The 24,450-nt window shown below is 44.9% G+C and overlaps 1 protein-coding gene across 1 annotated transcript in view; it reads left to right on the top strand.

Annotated features, from left to right (window-relative positions):
- The window catches only part of LTB (lymphotoxin beta), a 45,740-nt gene that overhangs the window by 6,055 nt on the left and 15,235 nt on the right, over positions 1-24,450 (top strand). The window contains exons 2-3 of the mRNA XM_068250359.1: positions 20,863-20,890; positions 23,575-23,613. Of these exons, the coding sequence (XP_068106460.1) occupies positions 20,863-20,890; positions 23,575-23,613 (67 nt within the window). The remainder of the gene's footprint in view (positions 1-20,862; positions 20,891-23,574; positions 23,614-24,450) is intronic.

Raw genomic sequence — 24,450 nt, 5'->3', positions numbered from 1 at the left:
GGGCGCCTGAGGCTAGTGGACAAATCGGGCGCCGCCATTCACTCCTATAATAAATATCGTTTAATGGGCGCCCGATAGGAAAAAAGGGCGCCGGAGAAAACTAACGTTTTAAAAGCGGCGCCCGGAGACTTAATGTTTTATTACTGTTTCTCATGATTACACATTATTTAATGATTTATACATTTTTAAATATTATTTTTAAACGAAAAACAGTACAATATTTTTTTCCAAACATTATTTTTAAACGAAAAACCGTACTTTTTTTTTTTTTTTTTTACATTATTTTTAAACGAAAAAACCAACAGGGGGGTCTTAGGTTTAGGCACCAACAGGGGGGTCTTAGGTTTAGGCACCAACAGGGGGTTTTAGGTTTAGGCACCAACAGGGGGGTCTTAGGTTTAGGCACCAACAGGGGGGTCTTAGGTTTAGGCACCAACAGGGGGGTCTTAGGTTTAGGCACTAACAGGGGGGTCTTAGGTTTAGGCACCAACAGGGGGGTCTTAGGTTTAGGCACTAACAGGGGGGTCTAGGGGTTAGGGGTAGGTACAGGGAGGGTTACTTAGTAATTCTTTTTTTAAACGTTATTATACGTTTCAGTATTTAAACGAAAGATTAACGTTTTTACAATTGCCGATTTAATGCACATTATTTAATGATTTATAACTTTAAAAAACATTAATTTTAAACGAAATACAGTACAATACAATTTTAAACGTTATCCCTGCTTATCGTTAAAAACCCGGCGCCCTTTTTTCCCAGCGCCCCTTTTTAACGTACGCATCAATTTGTGACACAAAAAGCCTGATCAGTATAGTCTTGTAGGTAGGTTGGCCAAAACAACACAGGTTCCCCAAAAACATCACAGTTAGGGCTGCAGCCTGGGGGAGGGGGGAGTATGTGGATTGAGTTCAAGAGGTTGACAGCTGAGAGTAAGGAGGAGTTTTTGTGCCTAGCGGTCCTGCTAAAGATGGCCTGAAACCTCCAGCCTGTGGGAAGCAGACTGAAGAAGCAGTGACCTGGGTGAGAGGAATCGTTTCCAATCCTTAGCACTCTAGAACGCAGTCTGGTGTTGTATAGGAGGGAAAGTAGGGGGAGCGGTCTCCCAATGATCCCTTCCACTGACCTAATGAGTGATGACCCCCTGTAGTTTGTTCCTGTCACTGGTGGTGGCGCCAGCATACCAGACCAAGTTGGAAGAGCAGAGGATCAATTCAATGGTGGCAAAGTAAAAATTTGTCACAATCTCTTGGGCCAATGCCAACTTCCTCAGTTGGCGTAGGAAGAAAAGTCTCTGCTGGGCTTTCAGCTGGGTGGCGGTGGTGTTGGCCTTCCAGCTGAGTTCGCTGGAGATGGTAGTGCCCAGGAGACGGGCGCAGGGTACTCTGGCCACCTCAGGGCCGTCTATGTATTGGTGGGAGGGGGGGGGGGGGAAGGGGGAGAGCAGACTTCCTGAAGTCGATGATCACCTCGACGGATGTGGCAGTGTTGAGCACCGGCCTGTTCTCCTTACACCTGTGATATATTCTCTCAACCCTGGGGGAACCCTCTAAATAAATTTTGAATGTTGGAAACTCATACATAAAAGTTATATAACAGAGGAAATGGAGAAAATTCACTAAACTCTACAAATCTGCTGATGGAGCTCCGCTCTGCCTTCAGTCTCCCAGGACATATTTATTTAAAAAATAATCATACCAATATTAATAAAAAAATAAAATAAACATTGGGGGAGCGATCAAACCCCACCAACAGAAAGCTCTGTTGGTGGGGATCACTTGTGTGCTGAAATGTGCGGCACTGCAGCGAGGCCTTTAAAGCTGCAGAGGCCTATTTATTGAAAAATTGCCTAGTCTTTAGGGGGGTTTAACACTGCAGTCTCAAGTGGTATATAATAGTAGAGTTTCCCTTTAAATAACTTTTTTTTACTGATTCGGTAACATGACTTGTGTTACTGCTATCCAAAAATGTGGGTATTTCCCCATGGTGTCACCTCCTCTTGGCCAGGTAGTGACACAGGAAGTTGTGGTGGGGCTGAGGGGACGTCCCCCTTCCTCTTGGTATACGGCACTTGGTAGCATCACTCTGCAGATGTCGGTGTACAGAGAAGACAAGAGATGAAAGGGAGCTGCCTGACTCTTCTCCTCGCCGCCCTGGTACTGTGTGAGCTGGGCACAGGCGCCGCTCTGCGGGTGAGGAACTGAGACTTTTACTGGTTAACCACTGTTATGTTGTCATTCTGCTAACCTTTATACCTTTATGTACTGGCAGCAAAATAGAAATCTTTAGATTAGTTTCACAAATGCTCAGAAATGCTACCTTTCATTCCCTAACAGCTCCCCGTGTGTCAGCAAAATCGCTAGTCTAACAGGAAACGGGATCCCCCTCTTCAAGGATCTCCACCTGACACGACTTCTAACAGCCAGGCCACGCTCCCAGTGGTGCGTTGCAGTGTGGTGCAATGGACACTTTGTAACGCAGCTTTCCACACTATGCAACGTTCCAGTGCGGCAGGGCGTTGCGGTATAACAGATTGCGGCATCGTAACGCACTACATGCATGCTTTTTAGTGACTATATGCTTCACTGTAGTCGACGCAACGTATGCATAACGTGTTGCGCCGCTATCCCAATCTATTGGGTTGCTGCTGCTACAGAGAAGGCAACGCAAAGGCCACTGTGAACGTAGTCTTATAACTTCACTGCGGTTACAGACAGGGCAGCTGTAATGCGTAGAAAAGCAACGCGGTGAGAAATTGGTCAGATAATAGGATGACTTGGCCAGTAGGCTGGCATGCTTTAATCCTTACTTGCTAGCTAGTGGCTCCTGTGTGGACAGATAACAGACAAATCATTCCAGCCCTCAGCCTGTGTTTACTCTAAAGGGGAAGGCAAGGGGAAGAGGCAGGAAAGAGGGAAACACTGTGTGTGTAATTCCTTATCTTAGCAGCTAAGCATTGCTGTACGCTAGATCTTGTATTTTACAGACTGGAAGTTTTGAATCAGGATAAACCATTTATTGGCCAATTTAAATGAAAAACAGTAAGCTTTCAGCTTGTAAGCCTTCTTCAGACTCTATTCCTGTTGACTGACAATGTTAGAACATTCCATCAGAAGGTGGTAAAGAGATTTTTGTTTTGCAAATATACAGTAAGTGTCATCCAGATACATTATGCTGGGTACACACGTTACGTTTTTTTCGTTCGATAGATGCGTTCGATTGATAATTTCCGTCATGTCCAATATTACTTTCCATCATTTTACCGCTCGATTTCTCATAGAAGTGAATGGAAATTGATATATATATAATAAGAACTGGAAAACAAATCAAAAACTGAGCGAACGGCAGAATCGAACAAAAAACACGTAACTGTGTACCCGGCATTAATTACAAGGGCTCTTGTGAGGTCTTTATGGAAAACTATTAGACCCAAGCCCATTTAAAAATGGGCTCTAGGTCTGTTTTTTTAACTGTGCGCATGCACCCACCGCACACGCGCGCGCACCCGCCGCTCATGCACACCCATCCGCCCGCGCACACGCCCACCTGGCTCACTGGCCCCGTCCTCCTGTCTCAACGGTTGCACATGCGCAGTAGCAAAAAGCACGGACTCAAGGACACAGAGACAGCAGTACGCAGGGACACAGGGGTTTTATTATAAAGGATAGATAGGACCCTTGGTTTACCTAACGCCTACATAGACTGACATGAGTTTTTTTTTTACATTTTTTACAGACCCTATCCAGTTTATTGTAGACTGCTAGAGCCTGGAAACAGTTAACTGTATGTTACTAAGCGGGGGGGGGGGGGGGGGGGGGGCAATCATGGGGCTCAGTGGTTCCCAGGGGGGGGCCAGTGCCCCAGCGTATCCCAGTGTAGCTGAGGATGGGAGGATCCCTATTCCCTTCAGTCACCCTCTGATAGATAAGTAGAGCCGCACAACACAGCGCAGGAGTGATTTCCCCCCCCCATTTTTCCCCCCACCAACAGAGCTCTCTGTTGGTGGGGTCTGATCGCCCCCCAGTTGTTTAATTTTTTTTAAGTACATATTTATATGTGTGCTTTTGTGTTCATTTTTAATGTTTTCCTTTTTTTTTCTTTTTAGCAAACCCCTCCCTCCCCCCAGCCGGCCAATCCTGGCAATCGGCTGTCATAGGCTTTTGCCTATGACAGCCGATTGCTCTCTTGTCCCCCAGGGGGACAGCCATGTCACACGGCTTGTCCCCAGTGCTAATCGCAGCTCTGCACCGTGTAAATAGACGGCAATTATGCCGTCTAACAGTCTCCCGAGCGGCAACAGCTGCTCGGAGACTGAAGAGGGGGCGGAGCTCTGCCTCCCAAGAAGGAGATGCGCGCGCACCCTGCGCGCGATCTCCTTCAGTAGCCGGCTCCAGGACGTGACGCCAATTGGCATTAGGAGGTCCTGGGGCTGCCGCCGCGGCTACGCCCGTTGGCGTGGAGCGGTCTTAGAGTAGTTAAAGTGGTTCAAAGTTTGTGACTTTGCCATTTCTCATTGAAGCCTCCTACACATGCCAGGTAAAAAGGAACTGTATTGAAAATAACATAATGAATAAAATTGCTTATTTTTTTACAATATTAATTTATAGATTATTTAGGTAATGTTTGCCCATTGTAAAATCTTTCCTCTCCCCGATTTACATTTTGAAATGTATCACTGATGGTGACATCGTTAGTTCTGCCAGGTGATCTGTACGGAATGTTTGTTACTGAGAGTTCTATGCACAGAGTGAGATACTGCTTGCTTGGCAGTTGGAAAAAGGCATTGTTTCCCACAATGCAATGAGGTTCACAGACGGGAAACCGTCAGGACCATGGTCATGACATCACACTTCGGGAGGGGTTTCACCACTATATCAGCCACACAGGTGATCCATTATAGAAAAGGTAATGATTCCTCGTGAGAAAGGGGGTATCAGCTACTGTCAGGGATGAAGTTCAATCCTTGGTTCAAGTTCCTCTTAACCCCTGACTTAGACAATCGTTCCTACTTACGTTACTACTTTATGCACTGCCCATTGCTCCTCCTCCTCTCTCCTTTGAGCAGTCTGTGCTAAAGATTGCAGCGATTGTAAACAGCTATTAATTGTTTGTATGCAGCTCTACCATTATTTATCGGATTAGGTCATTTTGGCACTGCGATTAGCATCTCATTGATCGTATTTAAAGGGACACTTAAGTCAAATAAAAAAAATGAGTTTTACTCACCTGGGCTTCCAATAGCCCCCTGCAGCTGTCCTGTGCCCTCGCTGTCTCCCTCCGATCCTCCTGGCCCCGCCGGCAGCCACTTCCTGTTTCGGTGACAGGAGCTGACAGGCTGGGGACGCGAGTGATTCTTCGCATTCCTGGCCACAATAGCGCCATCTATGCTGCTATAGCATATATCATATACCATATAGCAGCATAGAGGGTGCTAATGCCTCTGGGAACGCGAAGAATCACTCGCGTCTCCAGCCTGTCAGCTCCTGTCACCGAAACAGGAAGTGGCTGCCGGCGGGGCCAGGAGGATCGGAGGGAGACGGCAAGGGCACCGGACAGCTGCAGGTGGCTATTGGAAGCCCTAAGTGAGTAAAACTCATTTTTTTTGTTTGACTTAAGTGTCCCTTTAATCACTTCCATACCAGCAGTCTCTGGCCCCTTAAGGACCAGAAACTGCTGGTACCACAAAACGCGGATTACCAACAAATCGCTGCACAGACCCACCGCTTCCTCCGGTCACGCCGCTCACCCATCGCCGCAGGCCCCTCGCATTGGCCATCGCTTTGACGGCAGAGCTCTGTGAGTCGGTCAAGAGCCGCTTTCATTGGCTCCAACCCTGTCATCAATGTAAGCCAATGGGATTGGCTCACAGTGATCACATGGTCAGGAGCCAATGAAATTGGCTCTTGACCGGCTCACAGAGCTCTGCCATCATATAGACAGCAGGGCAAGTGAACTGCAGTGGGGGCAGAGCAGCACGATCAGCGGAACTTGCGACGGTGAGGTGTTGAAATCTACGTCCTATCAGAAACAAGTGCCCACAAACAGGATGTGGATTTCAACTAGTGCAGTCCGGAAAAGGTTAATTAACAGCACTAAAGTATATTGATAATTTTATTTGGCTGCCATTACAGGAATGATGACATGGGTAGCAAAATGTCCACATGTTTAGTCTTGATACAGCCGGGCAGTCACTGATACGATGCGGTCCTCAACAATACAAGGAAATACAATCTGTGTCTTTTCTGATGGAAATATGGTGCGATTATGTGTGATGGGTTGCAAAACAGGATGTGGCAAAATAGTATTAATTACCAGGATTTATAGAATCCTATTTCACAACGATTAACGGCTATCTGCCAAACTCAGGAAACCATCACTAATGTTGGGCAACACCAGAGAATGTAACAAAGTGTTTGCTGTTAGGTGACAGAAGTGTGCAAGGCCAAGAGGTCAGATTTTACACTGAACCTCATCAATCCGGCTTCTTGCTCTGTAAACAAACATTTTTTCCCCGCATAACTGCCTCAGGACCGCTGCTAGTAAATCCTTCGCTGTACTTGTGGCTGCCTCAAGGTGGCCTCGCACCATACATTTTCCAAATATCTTTTTAATTCAAGAATTGTGATCACTTTTTCTGACCGATTGTAACATTTCAAAAAGATGTACCAAACACATACTGTATGTTAAATTTTTCCCCAATTATGAAAAAAATGAGTGAAAACTGGCACTTGTCAAGTGTAAAGTGGTACTGGCACTTGTCAAGTGTCATGTGGCACTTGGCACGTGTCACAAGGGACTTACCAAGTGTCACGTGGCACTTGCCATGTGTCACGTGGCACTTGGCAAGTGCCCCGTGACACTTGGCACGCGCCATGTGACACGTGCCAAGTGCCACGTGACACTTGGCAAGTGCCACGTGACACATGGCAAGTGCCACATGACACGTGACAAGTGACACTTGACACGTGGTAAGTGCCGAGTGACAGTCGGACAGCAGAGGAGAAGACACTAGTGCAGCTGGCCTGGTCTGTGCACAGCACACACACAGACACATAGCAGCTGCATGCAGCACACACTGACTGTCACACAAATGACATCAAGCTAATTAATGATTTAACAATAGTGTAGTGATAGTGAAGAGGTTAATCACTGAACAGCTTATCACTGTGTACAGCCCTTGGCCCAGCAGCACTGGAGCACACACTCTAACTGTCACACTATTAGACATCAATCAAGCTAATTAACAATTTAACAATAGAGTAGTGATAGTAGTGAAGGGGTGCATCACTGAACAGCTAGTTTATATCTGTGTACAGCCCCCTTGCTAGGCCACCACCAGCACTGGAGCATGTCTCTCAGTGAGCATTCAGCAAGCTAGGACGATCTATCTCATCATGGCAGCCCTCATTATACAGGGGGGCTGGCCAGTGTTCCTTTCTGTGATTGGGTGCCAGGGCTTAGGGTGGGAGGCCTCTGATTGGCTCATTGAGGTCAGGTGGGGCTGGCCAGGGGTCCCCTCTGTGATTGGTTGCTAGGGCTTCTGCTGGGAGCCCTCTGATTGGCTCCAGGACGTCATCACCTTAGTTAAAGTATTTCGGATCCGGATATCCGCAGATATCAACGGATATCCGGGTTATGCGGCCAAATATCCGCAGATAGCTATCCGGATTTGGTCCCAGGTATCTGGAATCCGAATCCGGTTGGATAGCTGAAAAAAGTTCGGGTATCCGGGTTACCCGGATATCCGGAATCCGGATGAGCAGCCCTGGTCAGCTGTGTAGCTGATAATGTGCTGTATTGCTATGCAGGGGCGGAGAGACAACAGATGCATGCATGACCTCTTGTGGCAGGCGATGCGGCGCGAACAATGAAGTTTGCCGTTGATGGGGGAAAGTCGATCCGCTGGGTGAATCTCTTGCGCGTCGGCGATCGGGCACTTCCTTACACGTGCCTGATTATCAGCTGAGGTGGTTGTTGTGTAAGGGCCTTAAGTCCAACTTGTTAAAGAGAAACCATAACCAAGGATTGAACTTCATCCCAATCAGTAGCTGATACCTCCTTGCCAATGAGAAAGCTATTCCTTTTCTCAAACAGATTATCAGGGGCGCTGTATGACTGATATTGTGGTGAAACCTCTCCCACAGTGTGATGTCAGGACCATGGTGATGACATCACACTGTGGGAGCCTTGTTGCACTGTGGGAAATAGCTGTTTACAGCTGTTTCCAACTGCCAAAAAAAGCAAGCAGCATCTCCTTCCACTGACATCACTTGCCAGCAGTAAAAATGTCACCATGTGATACATGTCAGATTGCAAATCAGGGTCAGGAAAGATTTTATAATGGATAAACACTGACTAAATCATTTATACATAATTATTGTAAAAAATAAGCACTTTTGTCCATTACATTATTTTCACTGGAGTTTTTCTTTAAGGTCCACCACTCCACATGCAATGAAAGATTTCACCTGTCAAAATGAGAGATGAACAATCATTTCAACAGACATCTACCTTTTAAAGAAAAAACCTCATTCTTCGTTTAACAATCCTATCCTCAGTGCGGTGCTGTTGCCCGCGTCCTATCAGTAAACATCTATGGTATAAAGATAGTGGAAACTTCGTTCATCTGCAATATGATCAGAATAATCTGATCAAAAATATGATAAATTATACTATGAATGGATTCCTTAAAGGTGCTCATACACTTATACTGTAGATGGGCGACAGATTGATCCCTTATAGACCAAATCTGGTCAGAGAGGAATTGAATCCATTCACACATTAGACGTAGATTTTTAATAAATTTCAGCATGAAATCTCATAAAAGTCTATTGAACTACCACAGTGCTCTGTTCCATGCATCGGTCTACCACCGCCAATGAACAGATATCTTCCATTCAGTGCTTTTGACCGATTTAACCTCTTCATGACACACACACATATATATATATATATATATATATATATATATATATATATATATATATATATATATATATATATATATGTCCAGTGTATTTGTGGAGAGTGCACCACCGGTTTGTTACTAAATAAGGCACATGTGGTATTATTTTAACCGTGACGAGTTGTAGAATACATTTTGGTGAGTCTTAAAGCTTGGACCTACATCACATAAAAAATAGGTAGGGACAAACTCAATCAAAACATAAAAAGTATTTTTCAAAATTATGATAAGACCTGGGAAAGTTGTAGGAGAACTACAAGAGACATTTGTGGTAACATTTTAACTGTAATAGGTAGTAGAATAGAGTTTAGAGAGCTTTAGGGTTAGTCACAAACTGAATCAAAAACAATTACATTTTTGCATATTATGTACCAAAATGAAAAACTTGTAAGAAAAAACATATATTTGTAACGATTGGTGTAGCAACACAGATGTCTGATTATGTGTGATCTGCAGAATCACCAATAATATAGACACTATACCTGATTATATGGTGATCTGCAGAATCACCAATAATGCTAGTATAGCTAACAGGATAATGCAATAGTGTATAGTGCTTGGTGCAACACTAACAGAGAAGAATAACTAGGCCTCACCAGAGGAGGTGGGGAGCACTATTAGAACACAGTATCAGATAGATAGATAGAACCTCACCAGAGGAGCTGGTGGGAACTATTAGAATACAGTAACTGGCTAGTTTGGCAGAACCTCACCAGAGGAGCTGGTGTGTACTATTAGAACACCTCACCAGTGGCAAGGGCCCACTGGTGAGTAGAGAGGTCAGACAGACTGGGTTCGGCAACTGAGAAACAGATACAGTACAGAATCAGTAAGCAAGAGAGTAGTAAGTATTCAGGCAGTGTTTCAGCAACTAGATCAGATGGGCAGAGGTACAGAATCAATAAGCAAGAGCAGAGTCAGAGATAGCCAGAGTCATACACAGAGTATCAAATATACAGTAATAATAATAATCCTAGACTTGTGTGAAATCCCTGGTTTCCTCCCAGATCAAAGCACACCGGATACTAGTCTAAGGTCTGAGCGCTAACGCGTATGTATTCGCAACCGCAGATAGGTTGCGAGTGAGCAGAGAAGGCTTAAGAAGCAGAGGAGACCTCACAGCCGCGCCCACAGGAATCAACCAATCACGAGCGGCGTGAGTCCCCTCTGACGTCAGCCGACCAGCCGGTCAGCTGACGCGCCTCCTCCCAGCATAAAGGTCCTGTCTACGCGCGCGGCCGCGCGATACCACAATCCTATGAGTCACTGACAATTCCGTCCTCGGCGTGCTAGATGCCGGCGGAACAGAAACAACCTGCAAACAGGGAACCGAGGCGGCTGCGGAGACACCCTGCGTGCCCGCAGCCGCAAATGTTACAATATTGTTACCTTTGGAACTTGGCTTTTTAAATACGTATGCCATGAGGGTATATTACTATTATTTTTGCAAATAACGGCTTGTAATCATTGATTGCAAAAAAACTGAAAAAAGGCACCTTTATTTCCAAATAAAATAATGTTACCATACATTGTACTAGGAACATAATCTACAGTAAATGATGTAATAGCTTATAGTTAGCACTGTTTATTGTAAAGCTATACTGGATGTAAATGGAGAAATAGTGTGTTTTTTTTGTATTTTTTCCCTTATTTTCCCTTTAAAATGCATAGAAAATAACATAATTACTATACAAAATGTTCACACGCTGAAAGCCTAATTTTTCCTGAAACAAACAATATGTAGATCATTTAGGTGTGATAAGTAGTAATAAAGTTATTGGTGAATGAATGGGAACAGTGCTGATATGTGAAAATTGCTCTCATCCTGAATTGGTTAAGTGATTTTGAGCCAAAATCGATCTAATTATTGATCGGGCCGGCACGTTGTGGTATCGATTACCAGGCTTTATTCTGTGATAGGGATGGTCAAGGAGATAATTTTATGTTAATGTTATGCATATTGGAAGTGGACCAATGAAAACCATCATCTCCTGCATTGGATTGGTCCAATTTCAAGTTGCATAAATTGGCATAAAGCTAAACCTAATATTGGTCTGAGCTCGGCAATGCTCAGCGATTGGGCGGCTGTGCTGTGCGATAACCTGAGCGGCGCAGAGATTACCTCAGCCTGGATGAGTTAACATTAACCAACATGCTCCCCATGCATTAATTATGTATGGCCCTCTGCAGCGCTCTGTGCATTAGCATCACTTACACAATGTCAGGCTGATAAAAGTTTCATTCAGCTGATAAGTGCGCTGAGACAGGAGAGCAGGTTATTCATATTATTATGTAAAGGAGACATTCAGGGGAAGCAGATAATGAATGATTAGAGCGGTGTGGTGGAGGGGATGGGAATACCGCAGAGGGGGGAGGGGCTTCTTTTCAGATGCCAGAACTCTTATTCTCATATCTGTGCCTTCAGCCTGACATGTATCTCTGTCAGCAGCTGATGTCATAATGCGCTTCCTATGCTAATGATGGAGTCACAAGTCAATCCCTGTGTGCGCTGGGCTATTTAAAGGGGAACTGAACTCAGGACGTGCTCTCTGCTCTAAAAGATAGGCAACAGCATGATAGTCTAGTTTCACAGTGAGACGTTGCTTTGCGATGTAACGTTAAAGAGACTCTGAAGCGAGAATAAATCTCGCTTCAGAGCTCATAGTTAGCAGGGGCATGTGTGCCCCTGCTAAACTGCCGCTATCGCGCCGCTAAACGGGGGTCCCTTCACCCCCAAACCCCCCCCTGCAACACTTGGTCGCAGGCTTGGTCGCTCCTGGAGGCAGGGCTAACGGCTGCAGCCCTGCCTCCAGTCGCGTCTATCAGCGGCGCATCGCCGCCTCTCCCCCGCCCCTCTCAGTGAAGGAAGACTGAGAGGGGCGGGAGAGAGGCGGAGATACGCGCTGACAGACGCGCGTGGGGCAGGGCTGCGGCGGTTAGCCCTGCCTCTATGCGGAAGAGGGGATGCGCTGCACGGAGGGGGATTTGGGGGTGAAGGGACCCCCGTTTAGCACACATGCCCCTGCTATCTATGAGGTCTGAAGCAAGATTTATTCTCGCTTCAGACTCTCTTTAAAGTCATAATGCAAAATGACAACACATCGTAACAAAAAAGTCACAACGCACCTTAACGCCGGCCGCGTTACTGTCGCATACAGTAGGTACAGTGAAGCATACAGGCAATGAGAAGTATGCTTTCCTGTACCTGGTAACGTGCGCGTTTAGAGGTAACGCACTGCAGCAGTGTGTTACCATAACGCAACGTTTACAACACGACGTTAACAACACGCTGTGACCGTCACATAGCCTTAACATTGCAGTTATGCATTATATCAGTGGAAAGTTATTGTCCTGCATCAAAGAGACTCAGAGATGACATATACTGTCCTTTTTTTATTTCCCCAGGGCTTCCTCCAGCCCCATAAGCATGGATGTGTCCCTCGCCGGCCTCCTTAGCGGCACTGTGACGTCAGCGGGGGGTCTTCTGCGCATGTACGGACCTTATGTGCAAGCGCAGAAGGCCCAAGCTGACGTCACTCAGTCAGACTGAGCCGCGTACCGGGAGTTGAGTGCGGCTGAACAAAGGATTCCGTGAGGACTGTGGGAGGCCGGCGAGGGACACATTTATGCTTATGGGGCTGGAGGAAGCCACAGGTAAGAAAAAAAACGACAGTATGTGTCATCTCTGAGTCTCTTTAATGCAGGACAATAACTTCCCACTGTGAACCTAGCCTTAAAGAGACACTGAAGTCTCTTAAAAATAATTATTTATTATAAAATCCTGTGTAATATGATAGCCCTACCTAAACCGCCGCATCCCCGCCGCTGAAATCTATCTAACTCCCCTCTCCCTCTCCCCCGCAAAATCCACGACTTTCTTGGTCGTGGATTTTGCTGCCCTCTACTCTTCCGTGTGAGGCAGAGCTTTCAGCTGCAGCTCTGCCTCTCCACACGTCTGTCAGTGGCGGATCTCCGCCTCTCCCCGCCCCTCTCAGTAAAGGAAGACTGAGAGGGGCGGGGAAGAGGCGGTGATCCGGGCTGACAGACGCGCTGAGAGGCAGAGCTGCGGCTCATAGCTCTGCCTCTCACGGAAGTGCTGCCCGGATTACCCACTGGGGAGTTTGGGGGGATTTAGTTAGATTAGAGCGGCTGGGATGCGGCGGATTAGGTAGGGCTATCATATTAGACAGGATTTTATAATAAAAAGATGATTTCTAAGAGACTTCAGAGTCTCTTTAAAGAAAACATTTCTTTGTTACAGCTGATACAAATCATGCCATAAATATGCAGCGTGTCTATTTCCTGCTTTCATGGAAGCAGACCTAGGGTTAACATCCCGTGTTTACAAATTAGTTGCTCTGCCGAGGCAGCTAGCTGACACGGCTGAGAGATCACATTACAGTTGTGATTAGTCACAGATGAAGAGGAATTAAGCCTCCTGGTACACACTTTCAATTATGATTGGCCAACCACTGATCAATTTTACCACCTCTGTGTAGTATGAGGGTCGACTGAATTAAAAGCAGATTATGTAGGTAAACGTTCATACTACACGGAGGTGGTAAAATTGGTCAGTGATTGGCCAATCATAATTGAAAGTGTGCACCAGGCTTTAGACAGGCTAAACTCGACAAATACACACAGGGTGCATTTCTGTATGCGTTCCTTCTGTCCTGTGCAAGAGTTCAGGTCCACTTTAAAGGACACTTTCATTGTGTGCTGATTGTGTTTTAAGGAGATCTATCTATCTATCTATCTATCTATCTATCTATCTATCTATCTATCTATCTATCTATCTATCTATCTATCTATCTATCTATCTAGGTATGGACGCTGCCATATATACAGGGTATTGCCTTTTAAACAATACCATTTGTCTGGCATACTGCTGATCTCTTTAGCTGCAGTAGTCGCAAAGAGCTCTGTCTTCTGAAGCTTGTCATCTCAACTGTCATTCACTGTATTTTATTTCATTTCACAAGTTCACTAGTCTGCTCTGTAAAATCATTTAGAATGCTGAGTAGTGTGTAAACTGCAAATATTAGAGAATGATGCAATGTTATAAAAAAACGCGATATAACTGAAAATAAAAATATGAGAATATTTTCTTTCCTACTAATGTTCTAGTAATTATCCGTACTACACAACCAATCCATTATATCATATATTTTTTTTTTTTGCTTCAGTGTCTCTTTAAGTCAGACACATCCGCTATCCATGCTTATCAGGGTCTATGACTAAAGGTATTAGAGTCAACCAAGCAATTTGCATTGTTAAAAAGGAAATACATATGGAAGCCTCCATATCCATCTCACGTGAGGTGTCCCTTAACCTCTATGACTATATTTCCTGGATTTCCTGCTTAATAAAGCACTCCCCAGACACAGCTGTGCACAGTTTCCCCATAACATACCACAGAGGGCAAATATACCAGATAATATTGAACACGGTACCTTGTTCTGTTTAGGGTTATGGAAATTTACCGCTCCTTTTATGACGTTGTTCTTTACCCCAGAGACACGAGCGTTCGTACGGACATGAGAAAGTGGGCCATTGTCAAATCAAGGTTTACGTGACCCAATTTAGCTACTGAAAATAGTATGAGAGACGTACAAACTCACAGGTGCTAGCAATCTAGACTGTGCTCATGGTGATCCTGGGGCCGCTGGCAGGCAGCAGGCATGTGACAGGAACTCCCCAGACACCCGCTGCTGTGACAGGTACAGATGGTCACCTTGTGATTCGCTTATTTCCTAAGTGAAAAGAAGTTAGAGGGTACTTGAAGTGACATGTGTTCCTGTTTTCATTTTGCTCACTTAAGGGTTGGGAATCACAGCTCTAAACGACAGTTTTTAGAGTTTTTCTGCAGTTGGAGCACAAGGTAAGGCTCACTGATAACTAATTAGGGTTATAAAACGCTATATGAGTCCAGGGGGAAAAAAAACAAATTAGTTCAAGATTAAAAAAACTGCAGTCATCCACAGAACACGATACAATAAATTTTAACCTTTATTATTATTATGTATTTATTAGGCAGTGGTATCTTCTGCAGCGCTTTACAAAGAACATAGTCCCGCCACTGACCATCCTCAAAGGAGCTCACCATCTAATCCCTACCAGACATATGAAAATCATTATAGTCTGTGGCCAATTTTAGGGGGAAGCCAGATAAAGTGGACCTAAATCTGCACAGGGCAGAAGAAAGGCATAGAGAAATGCACACTGTATGTATTTAGAGAATTTAGTCTGTCTAATCTCATCTCTGACTACAGTGGGATGCACAAGTTTGGGCAACTTTGTTAATTGTCATGATTTTTACTGTATAAATCGTTGGTTGTTACGATAAAAAATGTCAGTTAAATATATCATACAGGAGACACACACAGTGATATTTGAGAAGTGAAATGAAGTTTATTGGATTTACAGAAAGTGCGCAATAATTGTTTAACCAAAATTAGGCAGGTGCATAAATTTGGGCACCACAAAAAAGAAACAAAATCAATATTTAGTAGATCTTCCTTTTGCAGAAATTAAAAAATTACAGCTGCTAAACGCTTCCTGTAGGTTCCAATGAAAGTCTGGATTCTAGTTGAAGGTATTTTGGACCATTCCACTTTACAAAACATCTCTAGTTCATTCAGGTTTGATGGCTTCCGAACATGGACAGCTCTCTTTAACTCACACCACAGATTTTCAATTATATTCAGGTCTGGGGACTGAGATGGCCATTCCAGAACATTGTACTTGTTCCTCTGCATGAATGCCTTAGTGGATTTTGAGCAGTGTTTAGGGTCGTTGTCTTGTTGAAGGATCCAGCCCCTGCGCAGCTTCAGCTTTATCACTGATTCCTGGACATTGGTCTCCAGAATCTGCTGATACTAAGTGGAATCCATGCGTCCCTCTACTCTGACAAGATTCCCTGTCCCTGCACTGGCCACACACCCCACAGCATGATGGAACCACCACCATATTTTACTGCAGGTAGCAGGTATTTTCCTTGGAATGCTGTGTTCTTTTTCCTGCATGCATAACGCCCCTTGTTATGCTCAAATAACTAAATTTTTGTTTCATCAGTCCACAGCACCTTATTCCTAAATGAAGCTGGCTTGTCCAAATGTGCTTTAGCATACCTCAAGCGGCTCTGTTTGTGCTGTGGGCGGAGAAAAGTCTTCCTCTGCATCACTCTCTCATACAGCATCTCCTTGTGTAAAGTGCGCTGAATGATTGAACGATGCACAGTGAATCAATCTTCAGCAAGATGATGTTGTAGGTCTATGGTGCTGGTCTGTGGGTTGACTCTGACTGTTGTCACCATTCGTTGCTTCTCTTTATCTGAGATTTTTTCTTGGTCTGCCACATCGTGCCTTAACTTGAACTGAGCCTGTGGTCTTCCATTTCCTCAATATGTTCTTAACTGTGGAAACAGACAGCTGAAATCTCTGAGACAGCTTTCTGTATCCTTCTCCTAAACCATGATGGTGAACAATCTTTGTCTTCAGGTCATTTGAGAGTTGTTTTGAGACCCCCATGTTTCTACTCTTCAGAGAAAATTAAGAGAGGAGGGAAACTTATAATTGACCCCCTTAAATATTCTTACATTTTTATTGTAACAACCAACGATTTATACAGGAAAATCATGACGATTAGCAAGGTTGCCCAAACTTTCACATCCCACTGTAATCACAGGTTTAATTTGTTTTCCATTAGTATAGTCCAGCTTTTGCAGGCCCCCTGCGGTGTTTCTCTGCTGATGCTCTCCCACTCATCCTCTTCCCTCCCCTCTCCAAAGAGTATGCTTGTTCATATGGGGGGAAGGGGTGAAGGACACAAATAGATTAGAAACAGCCCTGGCTGGGAGTAGCTACTGGAGGTGATTCTAGGAGTTATTGGTGGGTCAAGTGGAAAAAAAAAGTTGTATGGTGCATTTTGAGTTCCTTTATCTTTCAAACAGAGAAAAATAAGCAATACAGGATACTGTATGATTGGTTCAGGACGCCTTCCCAACTTGGAGAATGGGGCCTTGTATCCTTGGACCTGTGTTTCCATGGGTGTAATGTTCCAGCAGACCACACCCATTGTTGGTGGCACTGCCCCTTTGGTCACTGAATTTTGGGCTTTTCATTGGCTACTGATGTGCTGGGAGTGCAAGTTCATGCAGACCTGTGGTTGGCCTTATTTCATAAACCCCATCCCCAATTGTCTAAGTATCAAAATAAACTCCTTGGCCAGATTTGTGATCAGAACCAGAATCAATTTATTTCACCAAGTAAGTTTGCACTTACAAGGAATTTGTCTTGGCAGTTGCTTAACAAACACAAACAAAAACAATACAAGGACAGACTATGTACATTACAAGCCAAGAGAACAGTATGTAAGTATAGTGGCAGTAAGCAAGGTGAGAATTGTTCATTTTCAGTTCTGTGCTGATTACTTTCAAGTCCTAGCAGCTCTAGCGTGGTTCTGCATAAAGCATGGCTACCACCTGAGGAAAAAAACTGTTCCTGTGTCTAGACTCTAGAAGTTTTAATTGCGATTGACCGGAATCTTCCTCCTGAGGGCATGCGCTGGAAGATGGAGTAAGTGGGGTCAGAGGCAATTTTGGTTGCTCTCTTTCTGCACATGCTAACATAAAGTTCCTGCAGGGAAGGTAAGCTACAGCCAATTATCCTTTCTGCTGTTCGGATGATGCGCTGCAGCCTCCCCTTTACTAATGCTGAGCAGGAGCCAAACCATACAGTCTTAGATGATATCATGGTGGATCCAATGATTGCAATGTAGAACTGTACCATTACATTTTGAGGTAGACCAAACTTTTTCAGCTGCCGTAGATGGTACATTCTCTGCTTTCTTGACGATAGTGGCAGTATTGTTGTCCCATTTTAGGTTGTTAGAGATTGTGGACCTAAGAAACTTGATGCCTCCAAGACATTTTTTACTAAGCCCTGGAGATCTCTCACTCCCTCTAGGACGGAACTAACCAATAAGGTCCACTCCGTCTTCATTATGGAAAATAAAATCACATCTACCATCCGAGAAACTAAACCCCTTGTTTGACAAAATTTGGGACCCCTGGGTTGAATGGACAGCACTCCATGGGGGTTAGGTTAGTGTGCCTTATCTGAGGTTAGTGTGCCTTATCTGAGGTTAGTGTGCCTTATCTGAGGTTAGTGTGCCTTATCTGAGTTAGTGTGCCTTATCTGAGGTTAGTGTGCCTTATCTGAGGTTAGTGTGCCTTATCTGAGGTTAGTGCCCCTTAAGGTCCGTACACACGCCGGACTTTAGGCAACGACGGGTCCGTCGTTGCCTCCCGCTGGGTGGGCGTGCCAGCGACAGTCCGGCGTGTGTACGCTCTGTCGTCAGACTGATACGGCTGTTTCTGAGCGATCTGCCCGGCGGATCGCTCAGGAACAGCCGTATCAGTCTGACGACAGAGCGTACACACGCCGGACTGTCGCTGGCACGCCCACCCAGCGGGAGGCAACGACGGACCCGTCGTTGCCTAAAGTCCGGCGTGTGTACGGACCTTTAAGTAGCTTTGTGCACACTAAAAGATGCACAACGCTACATCGCGCACTGCACGATAACATCGCACCTGCTATGCTGTACATGATGCGACCTTAAGGTCGCATAGGATGCCACCTAAACGGCACATCCGTGCACTGCTATCGTTGCATCCTATGCGACCTTATGGTCGCATCATATACAGTGTAGCGGGTGCGACGTTATCGTCACACCGCACACAAAGATTGGCACATTATGCTGTGTGCGCTGTGCGAGGTGCAGTGCGCGATGTAGCTTTGTGCATCTTTTTGTGTGCACAAAGCTACTTAAGGGGCACTAACCTCAGATAAGGCCCACTAACTCAGATAAGGCACACTAACTCAGATAAGGCACACTAACTCAGATAAGGCACACTAACCTCAGATAAGGCACACTAACCTCAGATAAGGCACACTAACCTCAGATAAGGCACACTAACCTCAGATAAGGCACACTAACCTCAGATAAGGTTAGCGCTGTAGTTTGTGCCCACTAAGTGATAAGGCACACTAACCGGCTTAGTGTCGGTTAGTGAATCAAGGCCCATATCCACTAAAGATTTGACTTAGCACTTCATGGTTTTTGCCCAATTTAATAAATTTAATACTTGCATCTTTTTATAATTCTGTCCACATTTTACGATGGCTCTAATGCATAGTTTTCATTATGTGATCCATATCCACTCTGTGATATTTTGTCTGTACACAAAAATAAGCAATGCAATAAAAATAAGCAGTTCCCGATATCTGGTTCCACTATTTCACAACCTGGCTTCATCGATGCCTTCACATAATAAGTGAGTTGAGAAACAGCTTCTTACCCCTCTGTACATTTAAAGGTTTGTTTACCTCTGTAAGCCAACATACTGCAGAGGGACAATGGTTGTTACTGCAGAAAATAGCTGCAGGAGGCGGGTGTGATCGAGAGGTAACTAATAACACTCATTCCGCTAAATATATCCTGAACTGAGAATACCAGCCCCAAAATAGCTCAATAAACCTTCTCAAGCCCAATTAGATGATTGTTTTTCTTTCCCTTTTCTGGCCTAATGATAGCGGATGAGAAAGTGGTGTTACCCGACCCTTCAAATGAGCCAGTTGGGAATGCGTGAGAGCTGCCATTTGCGGTTTGCATTCAAGGGCCGGTTCACACTGTGGGATGGGCTTGTGGCATCTCGTTTAAAGGATACCTGAGCTGTCGGAAATTTTAAAAACACCCCCCTTTGTTATCGTCTGAAGGCCTCCCGAAGCTACTTGCGGGTTGGCCAGGATCGGTGAGCAGTGCACAGGCGCTGCCCGGCAACGCACATCCTCAATCACGCACCCATGGCCCGGGAGCGCTCTGTGAATGCGTACTATGTATTTGTGATGTCACTGAGTCTGGCCAACCTGAAAGTAGCTTCAGGGGGCCTTTAGACTATGATAGAAGGTGGCGGAGAAGAATGAGGGGGGGGGGGGGAAGCAGTGGGCATGAGCAGGGCCGGGCCGAGGCATAGGCTGGAGAGGCTCCAGCCTCAGGGCGCAGTGTAGGAGGGGGCACACAATTCATTCAGCTGTCATTCCTAATTGTGTTTGAAGCAGAAAGAAATAAGAAAAGAGGATACATGGCAGTGACTGCAAGCCAGATAACTAGATATTAAGGTGTTGGGGAGGTTGTGGGCCCTGTGGCACCTCTTAGTCTAATAGCAATCAGTGTGTGACAGCTGGGGTGGGAGGGATGGAGGGGCGCACTTTGGTGTCTCAGCCTTGGGTGCTGAAGGACCTTGTCCCGCCTCTGGGCATGAGGACTGCTTGATACACATGCCTGCTCCCTAAATTTTTCCAACAGCTAAGATATTCTTTAACCCTTTCGGTACCAGACAGCTCTGGCCCCTTACGGATCAGACACTAAGACAGCAGAGCGAATGGGTGCAGTGAGGGAACAGTGGCCGGCAAGGACGCTGTGAGTGTGAGTGGCGGTGTATAGTTGGAATCTACGTCCTGGCAGAGCCAGACAGCCACCAGCAGAACATAGATTCCAACGATGCCGGTCCAGAAGTAGTTAAGAGATGCTAAATGCTTTTCTGCTCCGAATAGAAAATTGTTCAGCATTGGTTACCGGCGTTTCATTGACGCATCTCGATTTCACCCCCCTAGGGGGACATGGAAGCGCTGAACATTCTGGACATTACGTGTAGCAACCAGAATGAGACGAGGGGATCTAGCACGGCATTTACAGGAACAACGCAAAAGAATGAATGGATCGCGTTTGTCTCAAAAAAAAAAAAAAAAAAAATTTCCCCTTCATTGTTTTAGTGATTGTTTTTGTGATCGATTAAATTTCATTCTCATGAAAAATTTCTCTTTTTTTTCTCCTTGTAGATGACTGTCTCTAAAACTCGCCAGAAAGGTAATATTGTGATTTAAAGTGGCGTAAATAGTTTCTAGGAATCAATTACCGTATTTTTCGGACTATAAGATGATCCGGACTATAAGATGCACCTAGATTTAGAAGAGGGAAATTATACTAAAGCGGGTGCGTCCGAAGGCCAGAAGTGTCTTATGGACCCCCCCTATTATTCGTCCCCCTCATGCCTTCCTTGTACCTCTTGTGTTCCTATTTCTTCCTGTGTCCTCCTGTTTTCTCTTTCCGTGTCCTGTGTCCCCTTATTACAGCAAATCTCTATTAAAGGACACCTTAAAGGACACCTGAAGTGAAAATAAACTAATGAAATAAACAATTGTATCTATCTTCCTTCTCCTAGAAATGAGTTTTTAAGATATGCCACAGTTTTATTTTATGTTTAAATCTACTTTTTAAGTTTTAGCTGTATTATCGTTTTTGCTCAAAGACATATTCATTGAAGTATGCCAGAGCTAAAGTCTATGCACTATTGACCCTTTTTATCTCCTTCCTGCTCTCAGAAGCCATTTTCTGCCAGGAAAGTGTTTTATAGTTGGAATTTCTTATCAGGGAGGGTCACACTGTAGTCACTTCCTGTCTGAGTCAGGACTGAGTCAGCCACTTACATACCTGATATTTAACGCTTTCAGGCAGATAAAGAAAAAAAGGAACACAGCCTAGTTATTTGTGTACAGGGCACTGTACATACACATGTCTATCTCATCATGTCACACGTCACTTCGGGTATCCTTTAACTGAGAGGGATATGGAAGCTGCCATATTTATTTATTTTGTAAAGAATACCAGTTGCCTGGCTGTCCTGCTGATCCTCTGCCTTTAATACTTATAGACATAGCCCCACAAGGAGCATGTAAGTTCATATGTTTGACTGAATTAGCCGCATGCTTGTTTAGGTGTGTGATCCAGACACTACTGGAGCCAGGGAGATCACCAGGGCTGCCAGGCAACTGGTATTTTTAAAAAGGAAATAAATATGGCAGCCTCCATATGCCTCTCGCATCAGGTGCCTTTTAAATAGTACTTCCAGTGAAAAATGGAGACGGCAATGTAAGGCTCTCTATTACTGCTGCACGGATCAGCGAATGGTAGGGTATGGTAGGGTTAATCACTTACCTGTATACAAATAAGAAGCACCGCACCAAAGGTTCTATGCTCAAAAACAGGGTAATTATTTTATTGTATCAAAAAACACATACAAATGGCAGCCGCATGCAGGGGTCTTAATCACTTACCCGCTCTACCACAAATTATTAATGACAGAAACTCCTTGGCAAGAAGGTTACCACCATTTTTCAAGTTCTCCAAAGCTCTGTGGCCACACCCACCTGCTTTGCCTTGGCCCACTTCAGCCACCAATCACACCATGGCTGACAAGCCAAGGCGACACAGGTGGGAGTGGCCACAGCTTCGGAAGAGTTGGGGGGGGGGGGGGGGGGCAGAGTTACTGACATTAATGAATTATGGGTGAGTGAATGACCTTACTACTCGCCAATCCTTGAAGCAGTAATACTGAGCCTTACAACGAAGGCTCTATTTTTATTTTTTATTTTTTGCTGGAATTACTCATTAACCTCCTTGCCAGTTATCCCGAGCTCAGCTCGGGGTAACCTGTGCAGGAGGATTTCTCAGGCCCCGCTGGGCCAATTTTCACAATTTTTTTTTATTGCACGCAGCTAGCACTTTGCTAGCTGCGTTCATTTATCGATCGCCGCCACTCGCCGCCGATTGGCCGCTACCCGCTGCCCCCCCCCTCCAGACCCCTTGCGCAGCCTGGCCAATCAGTGCCAGGCAGCACTGAGGGGTGGATCGGGATTCCCTCTGACGTACCGACGTCCATGACGTCCGTGATGCCATCCTGCCCCATCACCATGGCAAAAGGGGGAAGTGGAGCAGGAAATCCCGTTCTGAACGGGATTTCCTGCTTGCAAAGAGCGCCGGGGGCGATCGCAGTAGGCAGGGGGATGCCGCTTGTCAGCGGCTATCATGTAGCCAGCGCTAGGCTAGCTACATGAATTAAAAATAAAAAAATAAAGAAAAAAAGTGCTGTGCCGCCCCCTTGCCGACATAATTGGAGCGGCAAGGGGGTTAAAGCAGACCTGAACTCAGAACTTCCTCTCTGCTCTAAATGATAAACTACAGCATAATAACCTTTAAAGAAAAACATTTCTTTATTTCAGCGGATACAAATTTTACAATAAATCTGCAGTGTGTCTACTTCCTGCTTTCATGGAAGCAGGCATAGGGTTAACATCCTGTGTTTACAAATTAGCTGCTCTGCCAAGGCAGCCAGCTGACACAGCTGAGAGATCAAACAAAGATAAACTCTCTAAATACATACAGGGTGCATTTCTCTATGTCCCATTCTGTCCTGTGCAAGAGTTCAGCTCCACTCTAATTAAATCCAGGCTAGTACATTTTCTGTAGTCCAACACTTTTAGAGCCTTCAGAAACTGGGGCCTGGGCCTGTACATTCTTCTCTTCACTCTGTGCTATGAAAGAATAACAAAGATTGTACAGAAAGCAAAACATGCTTCTATAAACCCACCAGTCAATCAATTGGTTAGGCAACCAGTTACTTAATCCACAAGTAAACACAACTGTATAAATAAACATTCACACTAGACAAAAAGAAAAATAGTGATGTACTTTTGTACTGTATCTCCCAACAGGCAAACAAAGGAACGGGAAACCAGCCGCACATCTGATTGGTGAGTCGGTGATCCATAACTATCGCTCACAAATGTGCTACGGTACACTGAGTGTGTTGTATGCAAAGTGCACCTGTCATGTTAGATGTTAAAGGACATCCAAAAGGGAAAATAAACGGATGAGAAAAACAATTGTATCTATCCTCCTTCTCCTAAAAATGACATCTTTATATATATCGCACAGTTTTATTTTATATTTAAATCTAGTTTTTACGTTTTTACTGTTTAATTATCTCTGCTCAATAATACCTTCATTGAGGTATGTCAGAGCTCAAATCTATGAATTATTGACCCTTTTTATCTCTTTGATGTTCCAGGAAGCCATTTACTGGCAAGAAAGTATTTTATGGCTGTAATTACTTATCAATGAGGGTTATGCTATAGTCTGATCCGGACAGAAACTGTCACTTGCATACCTGTTGTTTAACTCTTTCAGGAATAGAAAGAAAAAAAGGAACACAGCCTAGTTACTAGTGTGCTTGGCACTATACATACACATGTCTATCTCATCATGTCACATGTCACCTCGGTTGTCCTTTAAGATAGCCATACATCCAGCGCTAATGGGAAGATTCGAACAAGAGACAAATCTGTCTCCAATCAGAATCGATTAGACTGAGATCTGTCGATTTCAGCATGAAATCTCTCAGGAATTGGTCGAGCCCGCCATGTCCGCCGCTGTGTGTGTATGTATGTAATGTGTAAATGTGCGTTTATACATTACCTGTCCTTTGTCGCGGTGCCCGTCTGTCCTCCGCCTCTCTTTAATTAGCCGCTTATGTGCTGCAGGCGTGGATGTCTCGCACCGGCGCGCTATGCTTCGGCAGCATATATGCG

The sequence above is a fragment of the Hyperolius riggenbachi genome, chromosome 8 (assembly GCF_040937935.1).
Source record: "Hyperolius riggenbachi isolate aHypRig1 chromosome 8, aHypRig1.pri, whole genome shotgun sequence".
Taxonomy (NCBI): Eukaryota; Metazoa; Chordata; class Amphibia; order Anura; family Hyperoliidae; genus Hyperolius; species Hyperolius riggenbachi.
The sequence above is the reverse complement of the archived record's forward strand: the minus strand, read 5'-3'. Positions and strand labels throughout refer to the sequence as shown.